This window comes from Chiloscyllium plagiosum, unplaced genomic scaffold (assembly GCF_037043375.1).
Source record: "Chiloscyllium plagiosum isolate Xiang-an unplaced genomic scaffold, Cpla_swu_hap1 HiC_scaffold_13, whole genome shotgun sequence".
Taxonomy (NCBI): Eukaryota; Metazoa; Chordata; class Chondrichthyes; order Orectolobiformes; family Hemiscylliidae; genus Chiloscyllium; species Chiloscyllium plagiosum.
The window spans coordinates 34,757,907-34,784,349 of NW_028270151.1; the positions used below are offsets into that span (position 1 = coordinate 34,757,907).

At 41.8% G+C, this 26,443-nt stretch overlaps 1 protein-coding gene across 1 annotated transcript in view; it reads right to left on the reverse strand.

Moving 5' to 3' along the window:
* Window positions 1–761: 761 nt before the first annotated feature.
* LOC122556327 (uncharacterized) overlaps window positions 762–26,443 on the reverse strand; it is a 62,315-nt gene continuing 36,633 nt past the window's right edge. The window contains exons 8-10 of the mRNA XM_087993956.1: window positions 18,171–18,260; window positions 11,578–11,667; window positions 762–1,093 (exon numbers count right to left, since the gene is read on the reverse strand). Of these exons, the coding sequence (XP_087850082.1) occupies window positions 882–1,093; window positions 11,578–11,667; window positions 18,171–18,260 (392 nt within the window). The 3' untranslated portion in view covers window positions 762–881. The remainder of the gene's footprint in view (window positions 1,094–11,577; window positions 11,668–18,170; window positions 18,261–26,443) is intronic.

Genomic DNA, 26,443 nt, shown 5'->3' on the forward strand with positions numbered 1-26,443 from the left:
AAATAGACAAAGTCTTTTCCCTGGGGTGGGGGAGTCCAGAACTAGAGGGCATCAGTTTAGAGTGAGAGGGGAAAGATATAAAAGAGACCTAAGGGGCAACTTTTTCACGCAGAGGATGGTACGTGTATGGAATGAGCTGCCAGAGGATGTGGTGGAGGCTGGTACAATTGCAACATTTAAGAGGCATTTGGATGGGTATATTAATAGGAAGGATTTGGAGGGATATGGGCCGGGTGCTGGCAGGTGGGACTAGATTGGGTTGGGATATCTGGTCGGTGTGGATGGGTTGGACCGAAGCGTCTGTTTCCATGCTGTACATCTCTATGACTCTATGGCTTTATGAGCACCTCTTCCTCTGTAATATGACATTTTAAAAAATATTCCAAATATTTTCCCATGTTCTCTATCTTCCACATCCATCCCCACAGTAAACACTAGTATGAAATACTTGCTTACTACCTCCCTCATCTCATACAGTTCCATACCTAGGTGGCCTTGCTGATCTTTAAGGGTCCTATTCTCCCCATCGTTACTCTTTTGTCCTTAACATATTTGGGATTCTCCTTAACCTTATTTGCCAAAGCTACTTCATGTCTCCTTTTTGTCCTCCTGATTTCCCTCTTAAATATACTCCTACTACCTTTATAGACTTCCATGAATTCACTCAATCTCTGCTGTCTATACCTGACTTATGTTTCCATCTTAATCCTGACAAAAACCTTTCTTTGAAAAGAATTTCAGAAATCTCAAAATGCATTAGAATAAATTGTTTTACCACAATTGGTTCCATAATACTGCCATGAAACTGTCCACAAAACACAAAAGTGCAGAACATTGAAGCGAGATGCTGATTATCTTGTTATTTGCATGCATTGAAGTCTCTACTGAAACCATTGGAAAAATGTTCCACAGAGTGCGAGTCTAAAATCATTCATAGCATTGCAGATATAGGGATAAATATGTTCTCCCATCACGATGTGCACTGTTTGTTGAATTGATACTGTAGCCAGGAAGGCAGCTGCATGTGAAGCTTCCAATTGTATTGTGCAGACTTGTTCACAATTCGATGAGTTGGCTGTACATTCGTTGATATCTAGAGAAAGTAAGCACAATCCTTCAATGCTCACTTTGTTTAACATTAGACCAAACCTTGAAAATCTCCACCAAATGATTTCATCACTTTCTTACAATTTTTCCTGCAAACGTCTTTTGTGAATTGATAATATATTTTGTGTTGTCTTCTCATTAGATGTAAACTGCGCTTCCTCAAGTCTGACTCAGACACTTGATTTTTTTTAATTTGAGTTTATTTGATTTATTGTTGTCACACATACCTGAGCGCAGGGAAAAGTTTAGCTTTTGTAATACACACCCATATGCTTTCCTCCCAAGTATATCATATGGCCATATAGTGCATTGCGAATGTAATACTGTCCCTTGATATTCTACGTTTCCCTCTCTTACATACAATCCTCCAACTCCAATTTAGGTTGAACGACAAGATTGGTTGATGACAGTTGAGAGGTGCAAGCTACATGGCTTTTGTTCCATGTTGGTTATTACTTAAACCAGCAACTAGTGGTGACGTATTTCTCCCTGTACACATTGTATTCTGCTTTCAAAATAACTCAAATGATCATGGCTAGAGATTACTTTGCAGAGAATCAGTTCCTTCATTCATAAGGATCTGCAACATCTTGCCATCCATGTATTTAAGATTAGACTACTTACAACGTGGAAACAGGCCCTTCAGCCCAACAAGTCCACACCAACCTGTCAGAGCGCAACCCACCCAGACCCATTCCCCTACATTTACCCCTTCACCTAACACTACGGGCAATTTAGCATGGCCAATTCACCTAACCTGCACATTTTTGGACTGTGGGAGGAAACCGGAGCACCCGGAGGAAGCCCACGCAGACACAGGGAGAATGTGCAAACTCCACACAGTCAGTCGCCTGAGGTGGGAATTGAACCCAGGTTCTGGCGCTGTGAGGCAGCAGTGCTAACCACTGTGCCACTGTGTCACCCACATTGACAGAGCATAGGCAGTTCTTGATTAGAATCTAATTGCAACAGCATCAATGGCAGAATAACTAAGCAGTTAAATATTTCCTTGCAATGCAAAAAGAAGTGATTTTCTTGTGAGCGTTGAATCCATGATGGCAACTACCTGGATAAAGCTTCGATTTGTATTAGTGCAGATTTTTTGACAGCTTGGTTTGTTGCTTGCACATTCATTTATGTCTGCTGAAAAAATGTGCAATCTTTTCATTTATTTTCATTACAGTAAGTCCAGTCTTGCCAATCTACCACACATGTCGACTGCACCTTTTATGCTCTGTTAAAATGCTTTGAAAATTGACATCAGTAGCTTGATGTTAGGCAAGTCTTGACAATCTATGACACATGCTGACTCCAATTCCAATACACTCTGTTATGTTAACATCATCTGTAATTTCACATCAATAGCTTGTAAAAAAATTTCCACTCAGTGCAAAATTTGTTTTCCTTTACTGCGATAAAGCATCTTGATGAAGGTGACCATGAACTTATTCAATGTGTCCTCACTAACTTACAGTTTCCCTCCAAGTTACGTGATATATCAAGAACTTTAATTAATGGCATGCTGAAAATATACAAAACAGAATTATGAGTAGCAATTGTGAATAAAGTTTGTGAGAAGATTTGTAGCTCAGGTGCTCGTTGTTATGGCTCTGTTCGCCGAGCTGGGAATTTGTGTTGCAGACGTTTCGTCCCCTGTCTAGGTGACATCCTCAGTGCTTGGGAGCCTCCTGTGAAGCGCTTCTGTGATCTTTCCTCCGGCATTTGTAGTGGTTTGAATCTGCCGCTTCCGGTTGTCAGTTCCAGCTGTCTGTTGCAGTGGTCGGTATATTGGGTCCAGATCGATGTGCTTATTGATTGAATCTGTGGATGAATGCCATGACTCTAGGAATTCCCTGGCTGTTCTCTGTTTGGCATGTCCTATAATAGTAGTGTTGTCCCAGTCAAACTCATGTTGCTGGAGCAGATAAGTGTGTGGCTGAAGAGCTGGTGCAGGGCAGAAGGGTTCACATTTTTGGATCATTGGCATTTCTTCTGGTGTAGATGTGAGCTGTAAAAGATTGATGGATTGCACCTGAGTTGGAAGTGGACTTGCCCTTGTCCTTCCCCCCCAACCCCCTAACCATGTCCTGGGCTCATCTGCCTTCTCTGTTAGGTCTCTAGTATTCAACTAATTGCAGTTTCATGTATCAGTTCTACCTTGTTCTCTTCCTTGTTCCTGCCTCCCCTGACTGTTTGACTTGCTCCCTTCCCAGCTGCACCAGTCTCAGTTTGATCTCATTCGTCAATATTTAGAGTGGCACGGTGGCTCAGTGATTAGCACTGCAGCCTCACAGCGCCAGAGACCCAGGTTCAATTCCCACCTCAGGCGACTGACTGTGTGGAGTTTGCACACTGTCTGCGTGGGTTTCCTCCGGGTGTTCTGGTTTCCTCCCACAGTCCAAAGATGTGCAGGTCAGGTGAATTGGCCATGCTAAATTGCCCATGGTGTTAGGTACATTAGTCAGAAGGGAAATAGGTCTGGGTGGGTTGCTCTTCAGAGGGTCGGTGTGGACTGGTTGGGCCGAAGGGCCTGTTTCCACACTGTAGGGAATACAATCAAAATAATCAATTTCCCTCGGTCCCACCACCCCACCAACTTACTTTGGAAGTTTAAGTTCTTCCAAAGAGCTCTAGCAAATCTCCCTGCCGGTATATTAGTGCCCTTACAATTCAGATGCAAACCGTCCATCTTGATCAGGTCACTTCTACCCAAGAAGAGTTTCATGGAGTTAAAATCTCATTGATAGTTCATGCATGCGGCAGTTAACATCTCAAAATATCAATTGGTGTCAAACAATAATGAACTCTTTCTTCAAACAACAATCAAACTTTTCACTTGTTTGAAAGTTCTCACATAAATGCTATCCGGAGCAGAAATGTACACTGACTCTTTTAGATACTAGTCTTCAAATGGACTCTAATGCATTTGACAATGAGCTTAAGAGCAATGTTTGCTATTGAAATAAGAATGTTCATTTAAGCACTAAATATGAAGGACAATATAGAAACCTTTTCTGTTTCTATATCTGAGCCTATCCTTCCTTGAACACTTTGTGTGGACATCTTTTTCCACTTCGTATCAATAACTTATCAAAACAAATTATCAATAAGAAGAATTAATGACACTGATTCTATCGTTGGCATTCCAAAGTATCCACTTGCTGTGACCGCGAGCTGCAGTGTACTGACAAAGTTAATGATTTTAACATATGTAGCAATGTTACATCATGATTGAGAGCCATAGAGTCATGGGGATGTACAGAACAGAAACAGACCCTTTGGTCCACCTCGTCCATGCCAACCAGATATCCCAACCAAATCAAGTCCTATTTGCCAGCACTCAGCCCATATCCCTCCAAACCCTTCCTATTCATATATCTATCCAGATGCATTTTAAATGTTGCAATTGTACTAGCCTCCACCACTTCCTCTGACAGCTCATTCCATACACACACCACCCTCTACATGAAAAAGCTGTCCCTGAGGTCCCTTTCAAATCTTTCCCTTCTCACCTTAAACATATGCCCTTTGATTCTGTACATCCCCCACCCTATGGAAAAGACTTTATCTATTCCCCTCGTAATTCTATAAGGTCATCCCTCAGCTTCCAATGCCCCAGGAAAAACAGCTGTAATGGAAAATTAACAAAATTAACATTTACTGTGAAATCTGAAAGAGAATGCTTTGCTAAATTTAATGCTTTGCTGAATCTTGCAGTCAAAGAGACAGCTTGGCTTTGCTGAACTTTGCAAACATTCAACCTGTCCTTGAGAGCAGTCGAATTCAGCAAAAACACTAAGGGAAACATAAAGATAGTAAGCAATTATATCCACGGCAAGTGAATGAGAAAATAAGGAACTCAAATGTTTCCCAGCTCTTGTCCTTGAGCATGTGATAAGAATAGTATAAAAAGAATATGTGAAATTTGTTCAGGGCCCTTACAACATGGCGTTTTTGCCAAGTGTATTGGTCCTCTGCATGCAGAGGTTAAAAATAAAGCTTTTTCTTTGCTCTTGCTAGCAGTTGAGTTGAGTCGATTTAATTTCCACGACAGTAAACTTGGGGGCTTGCCCAGAACTCTGTGACTGGGTAAGATTCTGAAGATTCCCAGGAGGCATAGGTGCCAGTGCCTTGAAGGACTTTCACTTCATCTCGAGCGCTGAATTGGCCCCTTTGCGTGAAAGGACTGAGAATCTGTGGATCGCCCCAGCGCTGGGGTCCAAACCAAATAGGCTTGGGGTAAGAGTCATGGCTTAAGTAATCCTACATAGGGACTCATTCTAAGAGAATAAATAAAGCAGGAAGAGGGTCCAGTGAACTCTCGCATGGTATTCAAGTAAAACCAAGGGAAGGGATTGCCATCTCTACAGTCCTTAAGAGACAGCAAGTTTAAGGGTGGTTTTAGACTTGGAACCACCACTGGTTGAGTTGGACTTGCCAAAGACGTACCGGGTACGTGGTTTCTTGGTTTACGCAAACCAAGGCATTGAGCTGGACTTGCCCAAAAGGAGAGGGAACCTCCAGAGGTAAAAGCAAGTCAAAGGAAAAAGATAACGGTAACGAGAGAGAGAGTTGAACACTTTTCCAGTAACGCTGAAAATGGACTCCAGCAAGAGCAAACAAAAAAAGAGTCCAGAGAGGACTTGGAATGGTCAACCAAAAATACAATACATGCTCAACAATTACATCCCAGAATCTGTAAAGCAGTTAGAATTGTGCATTAAGGAATGTGGTTTTCCAGAGGGAGGAAGTTTTAGTAAAAGGCAGTTGGAAATACTGAGGTCACAGTTGGAGGCAAGAGAGAGAAGAAGAGAGGGAAGGGAAAAATAGAACCTGTGAATTGGAGTGCTTATAACATGTGGAAGGCTGAGGCTGTTATCAGAGAAAGGAAATCTCAAGTAAAAGATAGATCAAATACACGTGCAAACACTAATGCACATGCAGACGTGCGTGGAAACCAACCTAATGAAGCTGTACAGTGTTTTAAGTCTGTTTCAGATCCTGACCTTGATGACTGCCCTCTGAGGCTTACAGCCCCCCTATGAGATCCGCCTGGTGAAGGATCCGAGTGAGTAGCCGCCGCCTCAGGGTCTGTTCGATCACCGGTAGCATATCGTACCCGCAACCAATTGAAGCAAGAAACCCAAAAGAAGGACAGCCACTCCAAGATGGAATGGCATCCAGGGCCTGCTTGCGATCACTTCACGACAGACAATGAGTCAGACAGCGAGAGAACTGATGTGCTGTTGTTCTGCAAGCACCAATGGCTGAAGTTGCAGGTCCAGAAGGGCGCCCAGTGCTGGCCCATCGCCCATCAACCATGGACCATGAAGGATTTGGAAAGTGCCTATCCACGCGAGGTTGGAGGTAATAAGTTCGCCAAGGAAGTGATAAAGTTCTGTGTCGAGTTCCATCCCATGTCACATGAGATGAGAAGTCTCCTGGGATGAAAACTAGGTGCCGATGTCACCAAAATCAAGTATAAATGGCCAGCCGTAAACGTCTATGCCAGAGCAGCCAACCCACAAGAGGGAGAGAATGGAGACTTTAATGATTTTGTTGCAGCGCTGGCAACCACCTGTAGGGAGGCATTCCCAGTGCGAATGGACATGACCAAAATAGCAATGTGCAAACAACGGGAAGGTGAGACAGTGTCCCAATACCTTACCTGCCTCACTGAAGTCCATAATGCCCATAGTGGACTGAGACCACCCAACAACATAATGGTGGCAGAAATCACGTCATATGAGGCACTTGAGGAACAGCTTCATCAGTGGAATGAAGGATGAAATAGTGAAAAAGGTCAAAGACACATGTATTACCTGGGACATGGGAAAGCTGAATTTGATAGAACAACACGCGATACATGCTGAAAAATTGCTGGCCCAAGAGAAGGATAAGCGGAAACCAAAGATGGAACAGCAAGCACATAAAGCTCAGCTTACTCTGATGCAGATGATCACCCAGCCATTGGAGGGAGGTGCTGCGGGAAAAGAGAGAGGCAGAGGCTCTGGCAGATATAGATTTGGCGGGTGCTTTGTTTGCGGAGCAATGGACCACTGGGCAAGGCAGTGCCCGTACAAACAGTCTCAATCAGAGTGGACTATACGTCCAATATGGCAATGATGCGTGTAAGTCGATGCCTACCTCTATGTTGTATGTGGAAGGTGCACCAGTTACCTTTTTGGTAGATACAGGGGCAACATATTCAGTCCTTAAATCAAGCCAGTTCAGAGAGTCAACGCAAATAAAGATGAGTGGAAGGTTCCTGAACTCAATGGGTGCATCAGGAGTCATGATACGAGAGAGATTTACCGCACCCCTATTGTGCGAAACCAGTAATGGGGAAACATTCCAATTCTCATTTTTGTTATCGGAATTCTGTCCTTTAAATCTGATGGCTCAGGATCTCATAGTGAAACTGGAGTTGGATTTGCTCAGTACACCGACTGGGTTGCAGGTAATTCAAAGGGAAGATTTACCCCTACAGGCTGTAAAATACGACCCACGACCCCTGATGTATGTCTATGAGTGATAATTAAGCCAGAGAGTAATAAGTTCAGTGAGTGATTCACTCACCCTGGAAGCAAGTAACCATGTTAATCCTATTAACATCAATTTTCTTGCTGGAGAAATGCTACACTGCACAGCACATATACACCGTGAAGATCCTGACGAATCATTTTTTATTCATTATTGCCTTGATTACCAAGGCCAACTGTTTCACAACTCTGTCCCCCATGACAGCAAAAGCTGCCTTGGTGACTGAGGACAAGAACACATGCTTCCTCACAGAATTTGTAAATACTTCCATCAAACACTCCCAAGACATGAATAGCACAGAGTTAGTTAAAGATTCCTGTACTTTTTTTAAAAAAGCTTCTTTGATAGTATCCTCAAACATTCCTGACAAATTATATGAGAAGGATTAGTTCAGGGGTTTGGTTAAGCCAGATCAGTTGTTATTGTGTGGATTTTATTGGAGAGATCAAAGATGTGCAGTCAGTGTGAACTTATCTAAAGTCTCTATAGCAGCAAGCAGACCCTGTCTTTTTGATGTGGGAGGCTCTTTTCCTCACGTATCACTGGCGAAGGTGTCAGGTGACAGGTGGCAGGATTTGGGACCATGGGTACTAAAGGCACAAAGAACGAAAGGTTGGGTCTTCAGGGACGATGTGGGTGGCTGGTTCAATGCAGATATGCAGACATATAGGAAGAAATTAAATTGACTAACTCAGGCAGATAGGGCAGTCCAGGTAGCCCCCACTAGCCCTGAAGACCCCAGGAGGGTAGCCTGACGTTTCCCTAAGATAGAAATTTCGGACCCAAGATTAAAAATGGTCCCTACTGAGTTGTGGGCAAAAGGCAAACATGATGTGGGGCTCATATGGGGCTGTGAGCCCATAAGAATAACCCCGAAGTCTGAGTATCATCCTTGCAGAGCACAATACCCGTTAAACCCGAGGCTATAGAAGGAATTACTCCAGTCTTTGAATCCCTCCGAAAGGCTGGAGTGATAATCCCCTGTGAAAACTCACCAGTGAGAACCCCCATTTTTCCGGTCAAAAAGGCAAACATTCCAGGTGAACCGGAGGAATGGAGGTGTGTTCAAGACCTGCAGGCAGTCAATAACGCTGTTGTCCCACGCCCCCCAAATGTTCCCAACCCCTATACTATATTAGCTCAAACTCTACCAGACAGTATATGGTTCTCTGTTGTGGATTCAGCAAATGCCTTCTTTAGTGTAACCGGTACAACCAGATAGTCAATAGTCATGGGTGAAAATTGAGGCCGGTAGCTTATGTTTTGGCTGAACTTGACCCCATAGCGGCAGGATTGCCTAAATGCCTGCTAGCCGTGACCAGGGACATAGTTGGCTATGGTGAATTAACCCTTCTGGTCCCACATGCAGTATCCATACTGCTTTCTGAGCAAAGGACAGCAGACATATCGGCAGCATGTTGGCCTAGAAACAATACTGTGTTATTGGAGATGCCTAACATTACAATAAAGTGATGTAACGTCCTTAACCCTGCTAACCTTCTCCCCACAGAAGGAGATGGAGACCCATATGACTGTGTTGCTGTAACTAATGAAATTTGCAGTCCCAGACCAGATTTGCAGAATCCAGATATGGAGTTTTTTGTGGATGGGTCAGCATTCAGGAGCAAGGAGACAGGCCAGAATTGTGTTGGGTATGCTGTAGTAACTACCCACAAGGTAGTCAAAGCAGGATCACTCCCTTCTCATCTGTCAGCGCAAGCAGCAGAGCTGATTGTCTTGACTGAGGTGTGTAAGTTGGCTGAGGGAAAGACAGTGAATATCTACACTGGTAGTAGATACATATTCGAAGTTGTACATGATTTTGGAACCCTGTGGAAACACAAGGGCTTCTTGACCTCCACTGGAAAGCCCATCACACACTGTGGCCTGATATCTGACCTCCTGGAAGTGGTCCTGTGGCCTAAATTAATTGCTGTGTGTAAGTGTGAAGCCCACACCAAAAATAACGATTTCTCAAGGCAGCAAGAATGGCAGCCCAGCAGCCAACAAGTGATCAGTTTGACATGTGTATGTCAAATTTGTACCCCACCAGCAGACGTACGGGAGTTACAGCCGCAGGCCACGCCAGAAGAAAAGTATAAATGGACAAAAGCAAGGTGCTCTGTGAGAGAAGGAATATGGTGCGGCCCCAATGGTAAACCCTGTCTACCACGATCATTATTTCCATTCTATGCTAAACTGACACATGGTAAGGACCATGTATCAAAAGGGGGATGTATGACAGTGTTTCGGCACACTGGTACACTGAGGGATTACTCCCAGAAATATTGTGAACAATGTGTTATCTGTGCCACTAATAATGTGGACAGGGGAATACAGATGAGTCAGGCAGCACATCCCCACCCCCAAAAACCCTTTGAACATTTACAGATGGACTTTATTGAACTAACGCTCAGCGAAGGGAAATGGTATTTTTTTATTAGATTACCTACAATGTGGAAACAGGCCCTTCGGCCCAACAAGTCCACATTGACCCACCCAGACCCGTTCCCTCTGACTAATGCACCTAACACTATGGGCAATTTAGCATGGCCAGTTCACCTGACCTGCACATCTTTGGACTGTGGGAGGAAACCGGAGCACCGGGAGGAAACCCACGCAGACACGGGGAGAATGTGCAAACTCCACACAGACAATTGTCTGATACCTGGCAATAGTTGATATGTTTTCCAAATATTTTCCACGTCTAAACAGGATGCCAGTGCAGTAGCCAAGGCTTTGCTAACTGAAATAATCCCGAGATGGGACATCCCTGAAAGGCTGAGTAGCAACAATGGGACACCATTTGTCAATAATGCCTTACAGCAGATCAGTGATTATTTGGAAATAAACATGAGACAACACTGTGCCTACAACCCAGCGAGTGGTGGGGCAGTGGAAAGAGAAAATGCTCCTCTAAAAAATAAATTGACAAAATGTTGTGAGGAACTAGGTGTGACATGGACAAAGGCTTTTCCGATTGTGCTAATGTATATGAGATCTAGAAGGAGAGGAAGAGCTAATCTTAGCCCATTTGAAAATTTATTTGGTAGACCGCCCAACACAGGAATAGGCCCAAGACCTATTATTTTCCCGAGTATCACAATAGAGCGGCTACTTATTAATGTCTGATGTTATTAATCAGATTGAAATTGTTAACTTTGTTGACATACACAATTAGGGTAACAGGCTGAAACATCTCTATCAAAGGTACTTTTCAAAATTCTGTGTTTTGTTTTGGTTCTGATATGCTTGTTCATGCTGTTATGGATGTAAACATTGATGTTGTACTCGTTAGTTCTACACTTGGAAGATATGACTCAGCAGGAAGGCTCAAAGCATTTGTTGGAGGCTGTTTAGTACAAGGATGATTTTCAGTCCAACAGGAATTGAATCGTAACTCTCCTTTCTTGCATTTTATTAATTCTGGTGGATAAAACATTACTTTTCCCAGCAGCATCTCTTTTGGGAGCGCATATTGATATTTACTACAGCAGATTATGAGGCAGGTATACTGAATTTAATTTTAATTTAATCATAATTTCTGGCATGTATGAGAATGTTTTGAATATTATCAGTAGCAAAGCACTGTGGCACACAATGACCAATGCTTTCCAATTCCTGTTCTTATCATATTGTTCACTGTTATTCAGGTTGTAGATGGGGACTCACTTGTTAATGACTCAGTGGAACTCTGAGTAGAGTTATCCCCTGCTTTTACACTACTTCGCTTTACACTACATCGCTTTTATGAAAGACCTATGCTAGCACCTGTTTTCGATCACCAAAAGAAATCCAAAGGGGGCTTTTGCTGTTCTGAAAAAATGCAAAATTTCTCCCATATACATTAATACTTCTTCATTTTGTGCCATTTTGGCTTATGAAAGGTTTCACAGGAACACTTTACTTTCTGATAGCAGGATTTACCTGTGGTTGTTGATTCTAGCGTACTTGTCAGCTCTGATGTGGATGTTGTCATTGTTGAAGATGTCTCAGGGGTTGATGTACTTGTTATAGCTGTAAAATCAAAGTCAATGAATAAACATTAATTTTGCCATGAGTTCTTTCTTACTCTCTCTTTATAAATGACTTGATTTAGATTCCGTGGAAAATAATGTCATTATTTCTTGGTGTCATGGTGTTGTTCATTGTGATTTTTGCCAGCTGTGTCTCTGAAGCAAAGAAGACATCATCTGTTTCTACTTCAATTATAAATTCTGTTGTGAACTCTATCATTTATAATAAAAGCAGTATAAAACATCAGTAACAGGAATGATCAGATTGTTACTATCACCCATTGTTATCGATCTGGTATCTGTTCTTAACATTGTTGTTGGGGAGTCACATGTTAGTAACAGAGTGGCTGTTGATTCTGGTTTACGAGTAAGTGCTGTTGATGATGTAAAGATTGGTATCAAAATGCTTGAATGTACAGCCTTAGAAGGTATTCACACGATACAGCTGTGCAAAAATAAAATTGTTTTGGAACTTGGGGGAAAAGTAAAATCAAAACTGGCACTTTATAATGGAGGAAGAGAGACAAAGACAGTGATCACATGGACAGTGTTTCAAATGGAGAAAAAAACCTACACTGCTGTCTGACCCAGCAGTGAATCTACACACCTACTGTTTTTGCTGTGAGAGTTCAAGTATCTCAAGTATCGGAGTGCATCTAAGAAATATTAACAAACAGCAACATTCACAGCTGACCTTGGAGGAACCTGCGTGAGAGGAGTTACTGCACAGGAGCAGTTAAGTGCTTAGTTTTTAAATGTAGCCGTGCTGTTCTTTTGTTTGTAAATCTGCAATAGTGAGTAGAATGGGTTCTTTCTTGATTATTTGTTTCATTGAGATCTGTCTCTTCATTAAATTAAAAAATTATATAAACATATGGACTAAGTTAGCCAGGAGCAGTGTTTTTTTTAGAGCATACGGACTATGCTATTTTCTGGGTCTGTAGATTGTTAAGGTGCAAAGATGGCCTTTGCTAGAGTGATGTGAGAGATTAGGGAGAGTCTTCATGTTACTGATGATTATGTCTGCAGGAAACGTGTTTGGTTGCGAATCCCATCAAATTGAATGGATCAGTTGGCGAGACAGTTAGATGAAATGGGGAATTTATAGGAGCTAGAGAGTGTGATTAATGTCAGTTAAAGGAAGGTAGATGGGTTAGCTCATGGAAAGGTAGGAGAGGGAGGCAGATCATGCATGAGTCTCCTGTCACTATTCCTATCTCAAGCAAACATTGAGGGGGTGTTGAACTCTCAGGGAAATGTAACACAAACAGCCAATTCTCTGGTATCGAGACTGACTCTAATGTAATGAAGGGTACATCAGGTTTCAAACGATTGATTATGTCAGGGGACTCTCTCGTCAGAGGTACACACAAACGTTTCTGTGGCCAACTGCAAGAAATCAGAATAGCGTGTTGCCTCCCTGGTGCTAGGATCAAGGATATCTCAGACAGAGTGCAAAATATTCTCAAAAGGGAGAGGGACCAGCAGGTGGCAGTTGTACACATTGGAAATAACAACATCGGAGGGGGAAATGATGAGATTCTGAAGGGACAATATAGAAAGATAGGCAGTAATTTAAAAAGGAGAGTAGTAATATCCGGATTACTCCCAGTGCTACGAGCTAGTGAGGATAAGGAATGGAGAATGGAGCAGATGGATGTGTGGCTGAGGAGCTGGCGCAGAGCACATTTTTGGATCATTGGCATTTCTTCTGGTGTAGATGAGAGCTGTAAAAGAAGGATGGATTGCACCTGAATTGGAAGTGGGCTAATGTACTGGCCGGGAGACTTGTCCTTGCCATTCCCCCCTACCTCCCCTACCTTACTATCCAACAGTAGGTCAAGTATTGCACCTTCTCTGGTCGGTACATCCAGATACTGAAGCAGATAATTCTCTTGTACACACTTAACATATACCTCTCCACTTAAACCCTTTACACTATGGCAGTCCCAGTTGATGTTTGGACAGTAAAACTCCCCTACCATAACCATCCTATTATTCTTACAGATAACTGAGATCTCCTCACAAACTTGTTTCTCAATTTCCTGCTGACTATTAAGTGGTCTATAATACAATCCCCATAAGGTGATCATCCTTTCTTATTTCTCAGTTCCACCAAGTAACTTCAATGGATGTGTTCCCAGGAATATCCAACCTAAGTACAGCAGTAATGCTATCCCTTATCAAAAATGTCACTCCCCCTCCTCTCTTGCCTCCCTTTCTGTCCTTCCTGGAGTATTTGCATCCTGGAACATTAAGTTGCCAGTCCTGTCCATCCCTGAGCCACATTTCAGTATTTGCGATGATATCCCAGTTCCATGTTCCTAACCATGCCCTGGGTTCATCTGCCTTCTCTGTTAGGCCCCTTGTACTCAACTAAATGCAGTTTCATTTATCAGTTCTACCTTGTTCTCTTCCTTGTTCCTGCCTGCCCTGACTGTTTGACTTGCTCCCTTCCCAGCTGCACCAGTCTCAGTTTGATCTCATTCATCGCTATTTCCCTGGGTCCCACCACCCCACCAACTTACTAGTTTAAATTCTTCCAAAGAGCTCTAGCAAATCTCCCTGCCGGTATATTAGTGCCCTTACAATTCAGATGCAAACCGTCCATCTTGATCAGGTCACTTCTACCCAAGAAGAGTTTCATGGAGTTAAAATCTCATTGATATTTCATGCATGCGGCAGTTAACATCTCAAAATATCAATTGGTGTCAAACAATAATGAGCACCCTTCTTGTTAAAATGAACTCTTCCTTCAAACAACAATCAAACTTTTCATTTGCTTGAAAGTTCTCACACAAATGCTATCTGGAGCAGAAATGTACTCTGACTCTTTTAGATACTAGTCTTCAAATGGATTCTAATGCATTTGACAATGAATTTAAGAGCAATGTTTGCAACTGAAATAAGAATGCTAATTTCAGCACTGAGTTGTAGCTCGGGTGCTCATTGTTGTGGTTCTGTTCGCCGAGCTGGGAATTTGTGTTGCAGACGTTTTGGCACCTGTCTAGGTGACATCCTCTGTGCTTGGGACCCTCCTGTGAAGCGCTTCTGTGGTGTTTCCTCTGGCATTTATAGTGATTTGTCCCTGCTGCTTCCGGTTGTCAGTTCCAGCTGTCTGCTGCAGTGGCCGGTATATTGGGTCCAGGTCGATGTGTTTGTTGATTGAATCAGTGGATGAGTGCCATGCCTCTAGGAATTCCCTGGCTGTTCTCTGTTTGGCTTGTCCTATAATAGTAGTGTTGTCTCAGTCGAACTCATGTTGCTTGTCACCTGAGTGTGTGGCTACAAAGGATAGCTGGTCGTGTCGTTTCGTAGCTAGTTAGTGTTCATGGATGCGGATCATTAGCTGTCTTCCTGTTTGTCCTATGTAGTGTTTTGTGCAGTCCTTGCATGGGATTTTGTACACTACATTGGTTTTGTTCATGCTGGGTAACGGGTCCTTCTTTCTGGTGAGTTGTTGTCTGAGAGTGGCTGTTGGTTTGTGTGCTGTTATGAGTCCTAGTGGTCGCAGTAGTCTGGCTGTCAGTTCGGAAATGTTTTTGATGTATGGTAGTGTGGCTACCATTCCATTGGAATAAAGACATGCTACAACCCAAAGGACTAGCCACACTACCATACATCAAAAAAATTTCCGAACTGACAGCCGGACTACTGTGACCACTAGGACTCATAACAGCACACAAACTAACAGCCACTCTCAGACAACAACTCACCAGGATGAAGGACCCAATACCCAGCATGAGCAAAACCAATGTAGTGTACAAAATCCCATGCAAGGACTGCACAAAACACTATATAGGACAAACAGGAAGACAGCTAACGGTCCGCATCCATGAATACCAACTAGCCACGAAACGACATGACCAGCTATCCTTAGTAGCCACACACTCATGACAAACAGCATGAGTTCGACTGGGAAAACACTACTATTATAGGACAAGCCAAACAGAGAACAGCCAGGGAATTCCTAGAGGCATGGCACTCATCCACTGATTCAATCAATAAGCACATCGACCTGGACCCAATATACCGGCCACTGCAGCGGACAGCTGAAACTGACAACCGGAAGCGGCAGGTACAAATCACTATAAATGCCAGAGGAAACATCACAGAAGCGCTTCACAGGAGGCTCCCAAGCACTGAGGATGTCACCTAGACAGGGGACAGGGGACAGGGGACAGGGGACAGGGGACAGGGGACGCAACACAAATTCCCAGCTCGGCGAACAGAACCACAACATTAAGCACTGAATATTAAGCGCAATGCAACAACCTTTTCTGTTTCTACATCTGAACCGATCCTTCCTTGAACACTTTGTGTGGGCATCTTTCTCCACTTCGTATCAATAACTTATCAAAACAAATATCAATAAGAAAAAGTAATAACACTGATTCCATCTGTGGCATTCCAAAGTATCCACTTGCTGTGACTGCATGCTACAGTGTACTGACAAAGTTAATGATTTTAACATATGTAGAATTGTTTATCACGATTGACAATCAGGACTGTTTTTAAGAATGATGTTGCTCATTGTTATTTTATCAGCTGCGAATCTGAGATAACCAAAACTGAAAAGCCTAATATTCATTGACGGCTTTGATAAAAATAGAATTACTTTCCAAATATCACTTTAAGTACATTTAAGTTGTCATTGGACAAGCATATGGACGTCCATGGAATAGTGTAGGTTAGATTGGCTTCAGATTGGTATGACAGGTCGGTGCAACATCGAGGGCCGAAGGGCCTGTACTGCGCTGTAATGTTCTATGTTCTATGTTCTATATCACAACAGAGTAGCTGCTACTGAAAAAATCTGTTGCTAATTGATTTCTGATGCCATTAAACTAATTGAAACTGTTAACCATGCTGTTGACTTACACGATTAGGTTAACATGCTGAAACATCTCTACTAAAGGTACTTGTCACATTTTTCTGTGTACATTTTTCTCTAATAATGAACTCGAGATTAGTAGAAAATATCAATTCTTCACATGTCTCACAAATTCTACTCCCTCTCCCGTGCCTATAAACGCATCTGTCCTTAAGTTCATTGTTCATGGACGGTCATTGATGGTCATCCTCTAAGGGAGGATGAGCAGAGTGTTGAGTGTCCGTACTATTGACAGGATCTGTCCACACAGTCCTTTTTTCCAAGCTCTGTCACTGTTCATCTAATTTTGCTCCCAGCTGATGTAATTACTGTACAAATCAGATCGCAGGCTGAAATCAAGGCCTATTCAAAGTAAAACTGAAACCAAAGCCTCTCTCTCTGACATATATATGTTTTCCTAAGCTTAAATAAAACTCCTTAGGACTAGAAACGTCCAGCAGACCTTAAAGCACAATGGTTCACACTGCAAAGTGATTAAATGAATCACAGCTATTTGTAGGGATACATGGGAGCGTAGGAAAAAGGTGAATGACATTCTTGACTGTGCAAGGATAAGCACCACCATATTCTCACTTCTCCCTCATACTCACTCTGTCTCTGCTACTGTACCCACCTTCCATCAAATCTCATGCTCTCACCATTGCATACAACATCTTCCCTCATTCAGTCTTACAGACCCAACCATGACCACCTCTCACAACATAAATCTGCTGCTTAAAGTTCATTGGCAAATTTGGTAGAAATAGAATTACTTACCCGAATATCACAATAGAGTAGCTGCTACTAAACAACTCTGGTGCTTATTAATTTCTGATGTTATTAATCTGATTGAAATTGTTAACTTTGTTGACATACACAATTGGGTAACAGGCTGAAACATCTCTATCAAAGGTACTTGTCAGAATTCTCTGTGTTTTGTTTTGGTTCTGATATGCTTGTTCATGATGTTGTGGATGTAAACATTGATGTTGTACTCGTTAGTTCTACATTTGGAAGATATGACTCAGCAGGAAGGCTGAAAGCATTTGTTGGAGCCTGTTTAGTACAAGGATGCTTTTCAGTCCAACAGGAATTGAATCGTAACTCTCCTTTCTTGCATTTTATTAATTCTGGTGGATAAAACATGACTTTTCCCAGCAGCATCTCTTTTGGGAGCGCATATTGATATTTACTACAGCAGATTATGAGGCAGGTATACTGAATTTAATTTTAATTTAATCATAATTTCTGGCATGTATGAGAATGTTTTGAATATTATCAGTAGCAAAGCGCTGTGGCACACAATGACCAATGCTTTCCAATTCCTGTTCTTATCATATTGTTCACTGTTATTCAGGTTGTAGATGGGGACTCACTTGTTAATGACTCAGTGGAACTCTGAGTAGAGTTATCCCCTGCTTTTACACTACTTCACTTTACACTACATCGCTTTTATGAAAGACCTATGTTAGCACCTGTTTTCGATCACCAAAAGAAATCCAAAGGGGACTTTTGCTGTTCTGAAAAAATGCAAAATTTCTCCCATATACATTAATACTTCTTCATTTTGTGCCATTTTGGCTTATGAAAGGTTTCACAGGAACACTTTACTTTCTGATAGCAGGATTTACCTGTGGTTGTTGATTCTAGCGTACTTGTCAGCTCTGATGTGGATGTTGTCATTGTTGAAGATGTCTCAGGGGTTGATGTACTTGTTATCGCTGTAAAATCAAAGTCAATGAATAAACATTAATTTTGCCATGAGTTCTTTCTTACTCTCTCTTTATAAATGACTTGATTTAGATTCCGTGGAAAATAATGTCATTATTTCTTGGTGTCATGGTGTTGTTCATTGTGATTTTTGCCAGCTGTGTCTCTGAAGCAAAGAAGACATCATCTGTTTCTACTTCAATTATAAATTCTGTTGTGAACTCTATCATTTATAATAAAAGCAGTATAAAACATCAGTAACAGGAATGATCTGATTGTTACTACTACCCGTTGTTATCGATCTGGTATCTGTTCTTAACATTGTTGTTGGGGAGTCACATGTTAGTAACAGAGTGGCTGTTGATTCTGGTTTACGAGTAAGTGCTGTTGATGATGTAAAGATTGGTATCAAAATGCTTGAATGTACAGCCTTAGAAGGTATTCACACGATACAGCTGTGCAAAAATAAAATTGTTTTGGAACTTGGGGGAAAAGTAAAATCAAAACTGGCACTTTATAATGGAGGAAGAGAGACAAAGACAGTGATCACATGGACAGTGTTTCAAATGGAGAAAAAAACCTACACTGCTGTCTGACCCAGCAGTGAATCTACACACCTACTGTTTTTGCTGTGAGAGTTCAAGTATCTCAAGTATCGGAGTGCATCTAAGAAGTATTAACAAACAGCAACATTCACAGCTTGGAGGAACCTGTGTGGGAGAGCTCACAGCACAGGAGCAGTTAAGTGCTTAGTTTTTAAATGTAGCCGTGCTGTTCTTTTGTTTGTAAATCTACAATAGTGAGTAGAGTGGGTTCTTTCTTGATTATTTATTTCATTGAGATCTGTCTCTTCATTAAATTAAAAAATTATATAAACATATGGACTAAGTTAGCCTGGAGCAGTGTTTTTTTAGAGCATACGGACTGTGCTATTTTCTGGGTCGGTAGATTGTTAATGTGCAAAGATGGCCTTTGGTAGAACGATGTGCTCTTCCTGTCAGATGTGGGAGATCAGGGAGAGTTTCCATGTTACTGATGATTATGTCTGCAGGAAGCGTGTTTGGTTGTGAAGCTAATCAAATTGCATGGATCAGTTGGAGAGGCAGTTAGAGGAAATGAGGAATTTATAGGAGTGAGAGAGTGTGATTAATGAGAGTTAAAGGAAGGTAGATGGGTTACCTCTTGGAAAGGTAGGAGAGGGAGGCAGATCATGCATGAGTCTCCTGTCACTATTCCTATCTCAAACAAACATTGAGGGGAGTGTTGAACTCTCAGAGGAATGTAACACAAACAGCCAAGAGTCTGGTATCGAGACTGACTCTAATGTAATGAAATGTACATCAGGTTTCAAGCAATTGATTGTGTTCGGGTCTCTCCAGTCAAAGGTACAGACAAACGTTTCTGTGGCTCTCAGAGAGAGTGCTAAGTATTCTCAAAAGGGAGAGGGACCAGCAGGAGGCTGTTATACACATTGGAACTAGCAACATTTGAGGGGAAAAAGATGAGATTCTGAAGAGGGAAAAGAAACGTCAGGCAGGAATTTAAAAAGGAGGTCCTCAAGAGTAGTAATATCTGGATCACTCCCGGTGCTATGAGCTGGTGAGGGTTAGAGTAAGAGGATGGAGCCAATGAATGTGTCGCTGAGGAGCTGGTGCAGGGCCGAAGGGTTCACATTTTTGGATCATTGGCCACATTTTGGATCTTCTGGGGTAGACGTGAGCTGTAAAAGAAGGATAGATTGCACCTGAATTGGAAGTGGACTAATATACTGGCTGGGAGACTTGCCCTTGCCCTTCCCCCCCAACCTGCCCTGCCTTATTTCCCAAGAATAGGTCTGTGTAATGCTATCCCTTATCAAAAATGCCTCTCCCCCTCCTCTCTTGCCTCCCCTTCTGTCCTTCCTGGAATATTTGCATCCTGGAACATTAAGTTGCCAGTCCTGTCCATCCCTGAGCCACATTTCAGTATTTGCTATGATATCCCAGTTCCATATTCCTAACCATGCCCTGAGTTCATCTGCCTTCCCTGTTAGGCCTCTTGGATTCAAGTAAATGCAGTTTCATTTATCAGTTCTACCTTAATCTCTGCTTTGTTCCTCCCTGCTCCCTTTTCCAGCTGCACCAGTCTCAGTTTGATCTCATTCATCGCTATTTCCCTGGGTCCCACCACCCCACCGACTTACTAGTTTAAGTTCTTCCAAAGAGCTCTAACAAATCTCCCTGCCGGTATATTAGTACCCTTACAATTCAGATGCAAACCGTCTATCTTGATCAGGTCACTTCTACCCAAGAAGAGTTTCATGGAGTTAAAATCTCATTGATAGTTCATGCATGCGTCAGTTAACATCTCAAAATATCAATTGGTGTCAAACAATAACGAGTACCCTTCTTGTTAAAATGAATTCTTTCTTCAAACAACAATCAAACCTTTCACTGGTTTCAAAGTTTTCACGCAAATGTTATCAGGAGCAGAAATGTACACTGACTTTTTTAGGTACTAGTTTTCAAATGGACTCTAATGCATTTGACAATGAATTTAAGAGCAATGTTTGCTGTTGAAATAAGAATGTTCATTTAAGCACTAAATATGAAAGTCAATGTAACAACCTTTTCTGTTTCTACATCTGAGCCTATCCTTCCTTGAACACTTTGTGTGGGCATCTTTCCCCACTTCGTATCAATAACTTACCAAAACAAATTATTAATAAGAATAATTAATGATACTGATTCTGTACTTGGCATTCCAAAGTATCCACTTGCTGTCACCGCAAGCTGCAGTGTACTGTCAAAGTTAATGATTTTAACATATGTAGCAATGTTACATCATGATTGAGAGTCATAGAGTCATGGGGATGTACAGAACAGAAACAGACCCTTTGGTCCACCTCGTCCATGCCGGCCAGATATCCCAACCAAATCAAGTCGCATTTGCCAGCACTCAGCCCATATCCCTCCAAACCCTTCCTATCCATTTATCCATTCACATGCATTTTAAATGTTGCAATTGGACCAGCCTCCACCACTTCCTCTGGCAGCTCATTCCATACACACACCACCCTCTACATGAAAAAGTTGCCCCTGAGGTCCCTTTCAAATCTTTCCCTTATCACCTTAAACATATGCCCTTTCCCACCCTATGGAAAAGACTTTATGCCCCTTATGATTCTATATGCCTCAGCCTCCGATACTCCAGGGAAAACAGCCCCACCCTATTCAGTCTCTCCCTACAGCTCAAATCCTCCAACCCTGACAACATCCTTGTAAATCTTTTCTGAACCCTTTCAGGTTGCATAACATCCTTCCAATTGGAAGGAGACCATAATTGCATGCAATATTCTACAAGTGGCCTTACCAAGGTCCTGTACTGCTGCAACATGACCTCCCAACTCCTGTACTCAGTGCTCTGACCAATAAAGGAAAGCATACAAAATGCCTTCTTCACTATCCTATCTACTTATGACTCTACTTTCAAGGAGCTATCAACCTGTAATCCAAGGTCTTTTTGTTTAGCAACATTCCTTGGACATTACCATTAAGTGTGCAAGTCCTGCTCTGATTTGCCTTTCCAAAATGCAGAGCCACGCATTTATCTAAATTAAATTCCATCTGCCACTTTTCAGCCCATTGGCCCATCTGATCAAGATCCCGTTGTAATCTGAGGTAACCTTCTTCGCTGTCCACTACACCTCCAATTTTAGTGTCATCTGCAAACTTACAAACTATGCCTCCAATGTTCACACCCAAATCAGTTATAGAAATGATGAAACGTAGTGGACCCAGCACCAATCCTTGTGGTACTCCACTGGTCAGAGGCCTCCAATCTGAAAAGCAATCCTCCACCAAAACCCTCTGTCTTCTACCATTGAGCCAGTTCTGCATGCAAAGGGCTAGTTCTCCTTGTATTCCATGAGATCTAACATTGCAAACCAGTGTCCCATAGGGAAGCTTACCAAGATGGAGGATGGGATAAATTTGTGGCTGCAGGAGCTGCACATGTTTTGAGGTATTTTAGGTGTTGGAGGTGATTTGCTCAAATTCCAGAAGCAACAGTTACTGTTTGAGATGCTGTTGCATTGTTTTGGAAGATTGGAGAATTTACAATCAGGACTATTTTTAAGAGTGATGTTGCTCACAATTATTTTACTAGCTGAGCTTCTGAGGTAATAAAGAGTAAAAACAATCTGTTGCTTGTTAATTTCTGATGTCATTAAACTGATTGATACTGTTAACCATCCTGTTGGCATACACATTAAAGTTAACATGCTGAAACATCTCTATCAATGGAACTTGTCAGAATTTTCTGTACTTTTGTTTTGGTTCTGATATGATGTTTAGGATGTGATATGATGACAGGATTCTTAGAGCAGCTGGTGCTGGAGCCGACCAGGGAGAAGGCAATTCTGAACCTGGTATTGTGTAACGAACCAGAATTGGTCAGAGACCTCGAAGTGAAGGAGCCATTGGGAAGTAGTGACCATAATACATTAAGCTTCAATCTGCAATTTGAGAGGGAGAGGATACAGTTGGAAGTGACAGTACTTCTGTTGAATAAAGGGAACTATGGAGCTATGAGAGAGGGGCTGGCCAAAGTTCAATGGTGCAATACCTTAGCAGGGATGACCGTGGAGGAACAATGGCGGATATTTCTGTGTATAATGCAGAAGTTGCAGGGTCAGTTCATTCCTAAAAGGAAGAAAGATCCCAGGAGGAGGCATGGGCGGCCATGGCTGACGAGGGAAGTTAAGAAACATATAAAGTTAAAAGAGAAGAAGTATAACATAGCAAAGATAAGTGAGAAAACTGAGGACTGGGAAGCTTTTAAAGAGCAACAGAGGATTACTAAGAAGGAAATATGCAGAGGAAAAATGAGGTACGAAGGTAAATTGGCCAATAATATAAAGGAGGATAGTAAAAGCTTTTTTAGGTATGTGCAAGGCAAAAAAATGGTTAGGACTAAAATTGGGCCCTTGAAGACAGAAACAGGGGAATATATTACGGGGAACAAAGAAATGGCAGAGGAATTAAATGGGCACTTCAGATCTGTGTTCACTGGGGAAGACACAAGCAATCTCCCTGAGGTAACAGTGGCTGAAGGACCTGAACTTAAGGGAATTTATATTTGCCAGGATTTGGTGTTGGAGAGACTGTTAGGTCTGAAGATTGATAAGTCTCCGGGGTCTGATGGTCTGCATCCCAGGGTACTGAAGGAGGTGGCTCGGGAAATCATGGATGCGTTGGTGATTATTTTCCAGAGTTCGATAGATTCAGGGTCGGTTCCTATGGATTGGAGGGTGGCTAATGTTATACCACTTTTTAAGAAAGGTGGGAGAGAGAAAGCAGGAAATTATAGACCAGTTAGTCTGACCTCAGTTGTGGGAAAGATGCTGGAGTCTATTATAAAGGATGAAATTACGGCACATCTGGATAGTAGTAGCAGATAGGACAGAGTCAGCATGGATTTATGAAGGGGAAATCATGCTTGACTAATCTTCTTGAATTTTTTGAGGATGTAACTCTGAAGATGGACAAGGGAGATCAAGTGGATGTAGTGTACCTGGACTTTCAGAAAGCTTTTGATAAAGTCCCACACAGGAGGTTAGTGAGTAAAATTAGGGCGCATGGTATTGGGGGCAAAGTACTAGATTGGATTGAAAATTGGTTGGCTGATAGGAAACAAAGGGTAGTGATAAACGGCTCCATTTCAGAATGGCAGGCAGTGTCTAGTAGGGTACCACAGGGATCCGTGCAGGGACCGCAGCTTTTTACAAATTTGCTGATGAGACAAAGCTGGGTGGCAGGGTGAAATGTGATGAGGATGTTAGGAGATTACAGGGTAACCTGGACAAGTTAGGTGAGTGGGAAGATGCATGGCAGATGCAGTTTAATGTGGATAAATGTATGGTTATCCACTTTGGTGGCAAAAACAGGAAGGCAGATTACTACCTCAATGGAATCAATTTTGGTAAAGAGGCAGTACAGAGAGATCTGGGTGTTCTTGTACACCAGTCAATGAAGGCAAGCATGCAGGTACAACAGGTAGTGAAGAAAGCTAATAGCATGCTGGCCTTCATAACAAGAGGAATTGAGTATAGAAGCAAAGAGGTGCTTCTGCAGCTGTACAGGGCCCTGGTGAGACCACACCTGGAGTACTGCGTGCAGTTCTGGTCTCCAAATCTGAGGAAAGACATTCTGGCTATTGAGGGAGTACAGTGTAGGTTCACGAGGTCAATTCCTGGAATGGCGGGATTACCTTACACTGAAAGACTGAAGCGACTGGGCTTGTATACCCTTGAGTTTAGAAGACTGAGAGGGAATCTGATTGAGACATATAAGATTATTAAAGGATTGGACACTCTGGCAGCAGGAAACACGTTTCCGCTGATGGGTGAGTGCCGAACCAGAGGACACAGCTTAAAAATACGGGGTAGACCATTTAGGACAGAGATGAGGAGAACCTTCTTCACCCAGAGAGTGGTGGCTGTGTGGAATGCTCTGCCCCAGAGGGCAGTGGAGGCCCAGTCTCTGGATTCATTTAAGAAAGAGTTGGATAGAGCTCTCAAAGATAGTGGAATCAAGGGTTATGGAGATAAGGCAGGAACAGGATACTGACTAGGAATGATCAGCCATGATCATGTTGAATGGCGGTGCAGGCTCGAAGGGCTGAATGGCTACTCCTGCAGCTATTATCTATTGTCTATTGTCTATTGATGTTCATGTTGTTGCAGATGTAGAAATTGACGTGATACTTGTTAGTTCTACATTTGGAAGTTATGCTTGAGCAGGAATGCTTGAAGCATGTGTTGTCAGTTGTGTATCAAAAAGGATGCTTTTAAGTCCAACAGGAATCAATTCATACTTCTCTTATCTTAATTGTTTTTTATTAATACTGCTGGATGCAACATGACGTTTCAGAAAAGCATCCCTTTTGGGTGCACATATTGACAATTGGTACTTTACGACAGCAGACTCTGAAACTCCTACACTGAATCTCATCTCAATTTAATTGTAATTTCGGCATGTATGGGATTGTTTTAAATACCATCAGTAGCAAAGCCCTGCAAAACATAAGGACCAATGTTTTCTATTTCCAGTTGTCATACTGTTTACTTTTATTCAGGTTGTTAATAGGATTCACTTGTTATTGGTTCAGTGGAACTCTGTCTAGTGCTTCTGTTGTATTTGGAAGTGCTGTTGATGACGTAAAACTTGGTAGTGTCGTTGTACAGCTATAGAAGGTGTTTCAGTAAAAGAAATTCTTAAAACATTCGACACAGCAGTTCACCAAACGATTAATCTTCGATGTTTAAAGATGTGCCATAACATATTTGCACTACCTTACTGGCGTGAAGTTAAAATCTCACTGATATTTCATGCATAAGACAGTTAATACCTGAAAATTGCAACTGCCTTCAATCAATAACGAGAACCCTTCTTGTTAAAATGAATTCTTCCTTCAAACAGCAATCAAACTTTTCACTTGTTTCTAAGTTGTCACGCAAATATTATCAGGAGCAGAAATGTACACTGCTCTTACTTTTACATAAGAGTCTTCAAATGGACTCTAATGCATTTGACATGTAATTTAAGAGCAATGTTAGCTATTGAAATAAGAATGTTAATTAAGCACTAAATATGAAGCATGATGCAGCAACCTTTTCTGTATCTACATCTGAAACTATCCTTTCTTGAACACTTTGTGTGGTTATCTTTTTCCACTTCGTATCAATAACTTAATAAACCAAATTATCAATAAGAAGAATTAATTAGACTGATTATACCCTCGGCATTCTAAAAGTATCCACTTGCTGTTACTGCATGCTACAGTGTACTGACAAAGTTAATGATTTTAACATATGTAGAATTGTTGTATCAGGACTGTTTTTAAGTATGATGCTGCTCATTGTTATTTTACCAGCTGCAATTCTGAGAGAACTAAAACTGAAAAGCCTAAGATTCATTGACAGCTTTGGTAGAAACAGAACTACTTTCCAAATATCACAACAGAATAGCTGCTACTGAAAAAATCTGTTGCTAAATGATTTCTGATGCCATTAAAGTGATTTATACTGTTAACCATGCTGTTGACATATGCAATTTAGGTTAACATGCTGAAACATCTCTATCAAAGCAACTTGTCACAATTTTTTGTGTACTTTTTTCTTTATTAATGAACTCGAGATTAGTAGAAACTATCA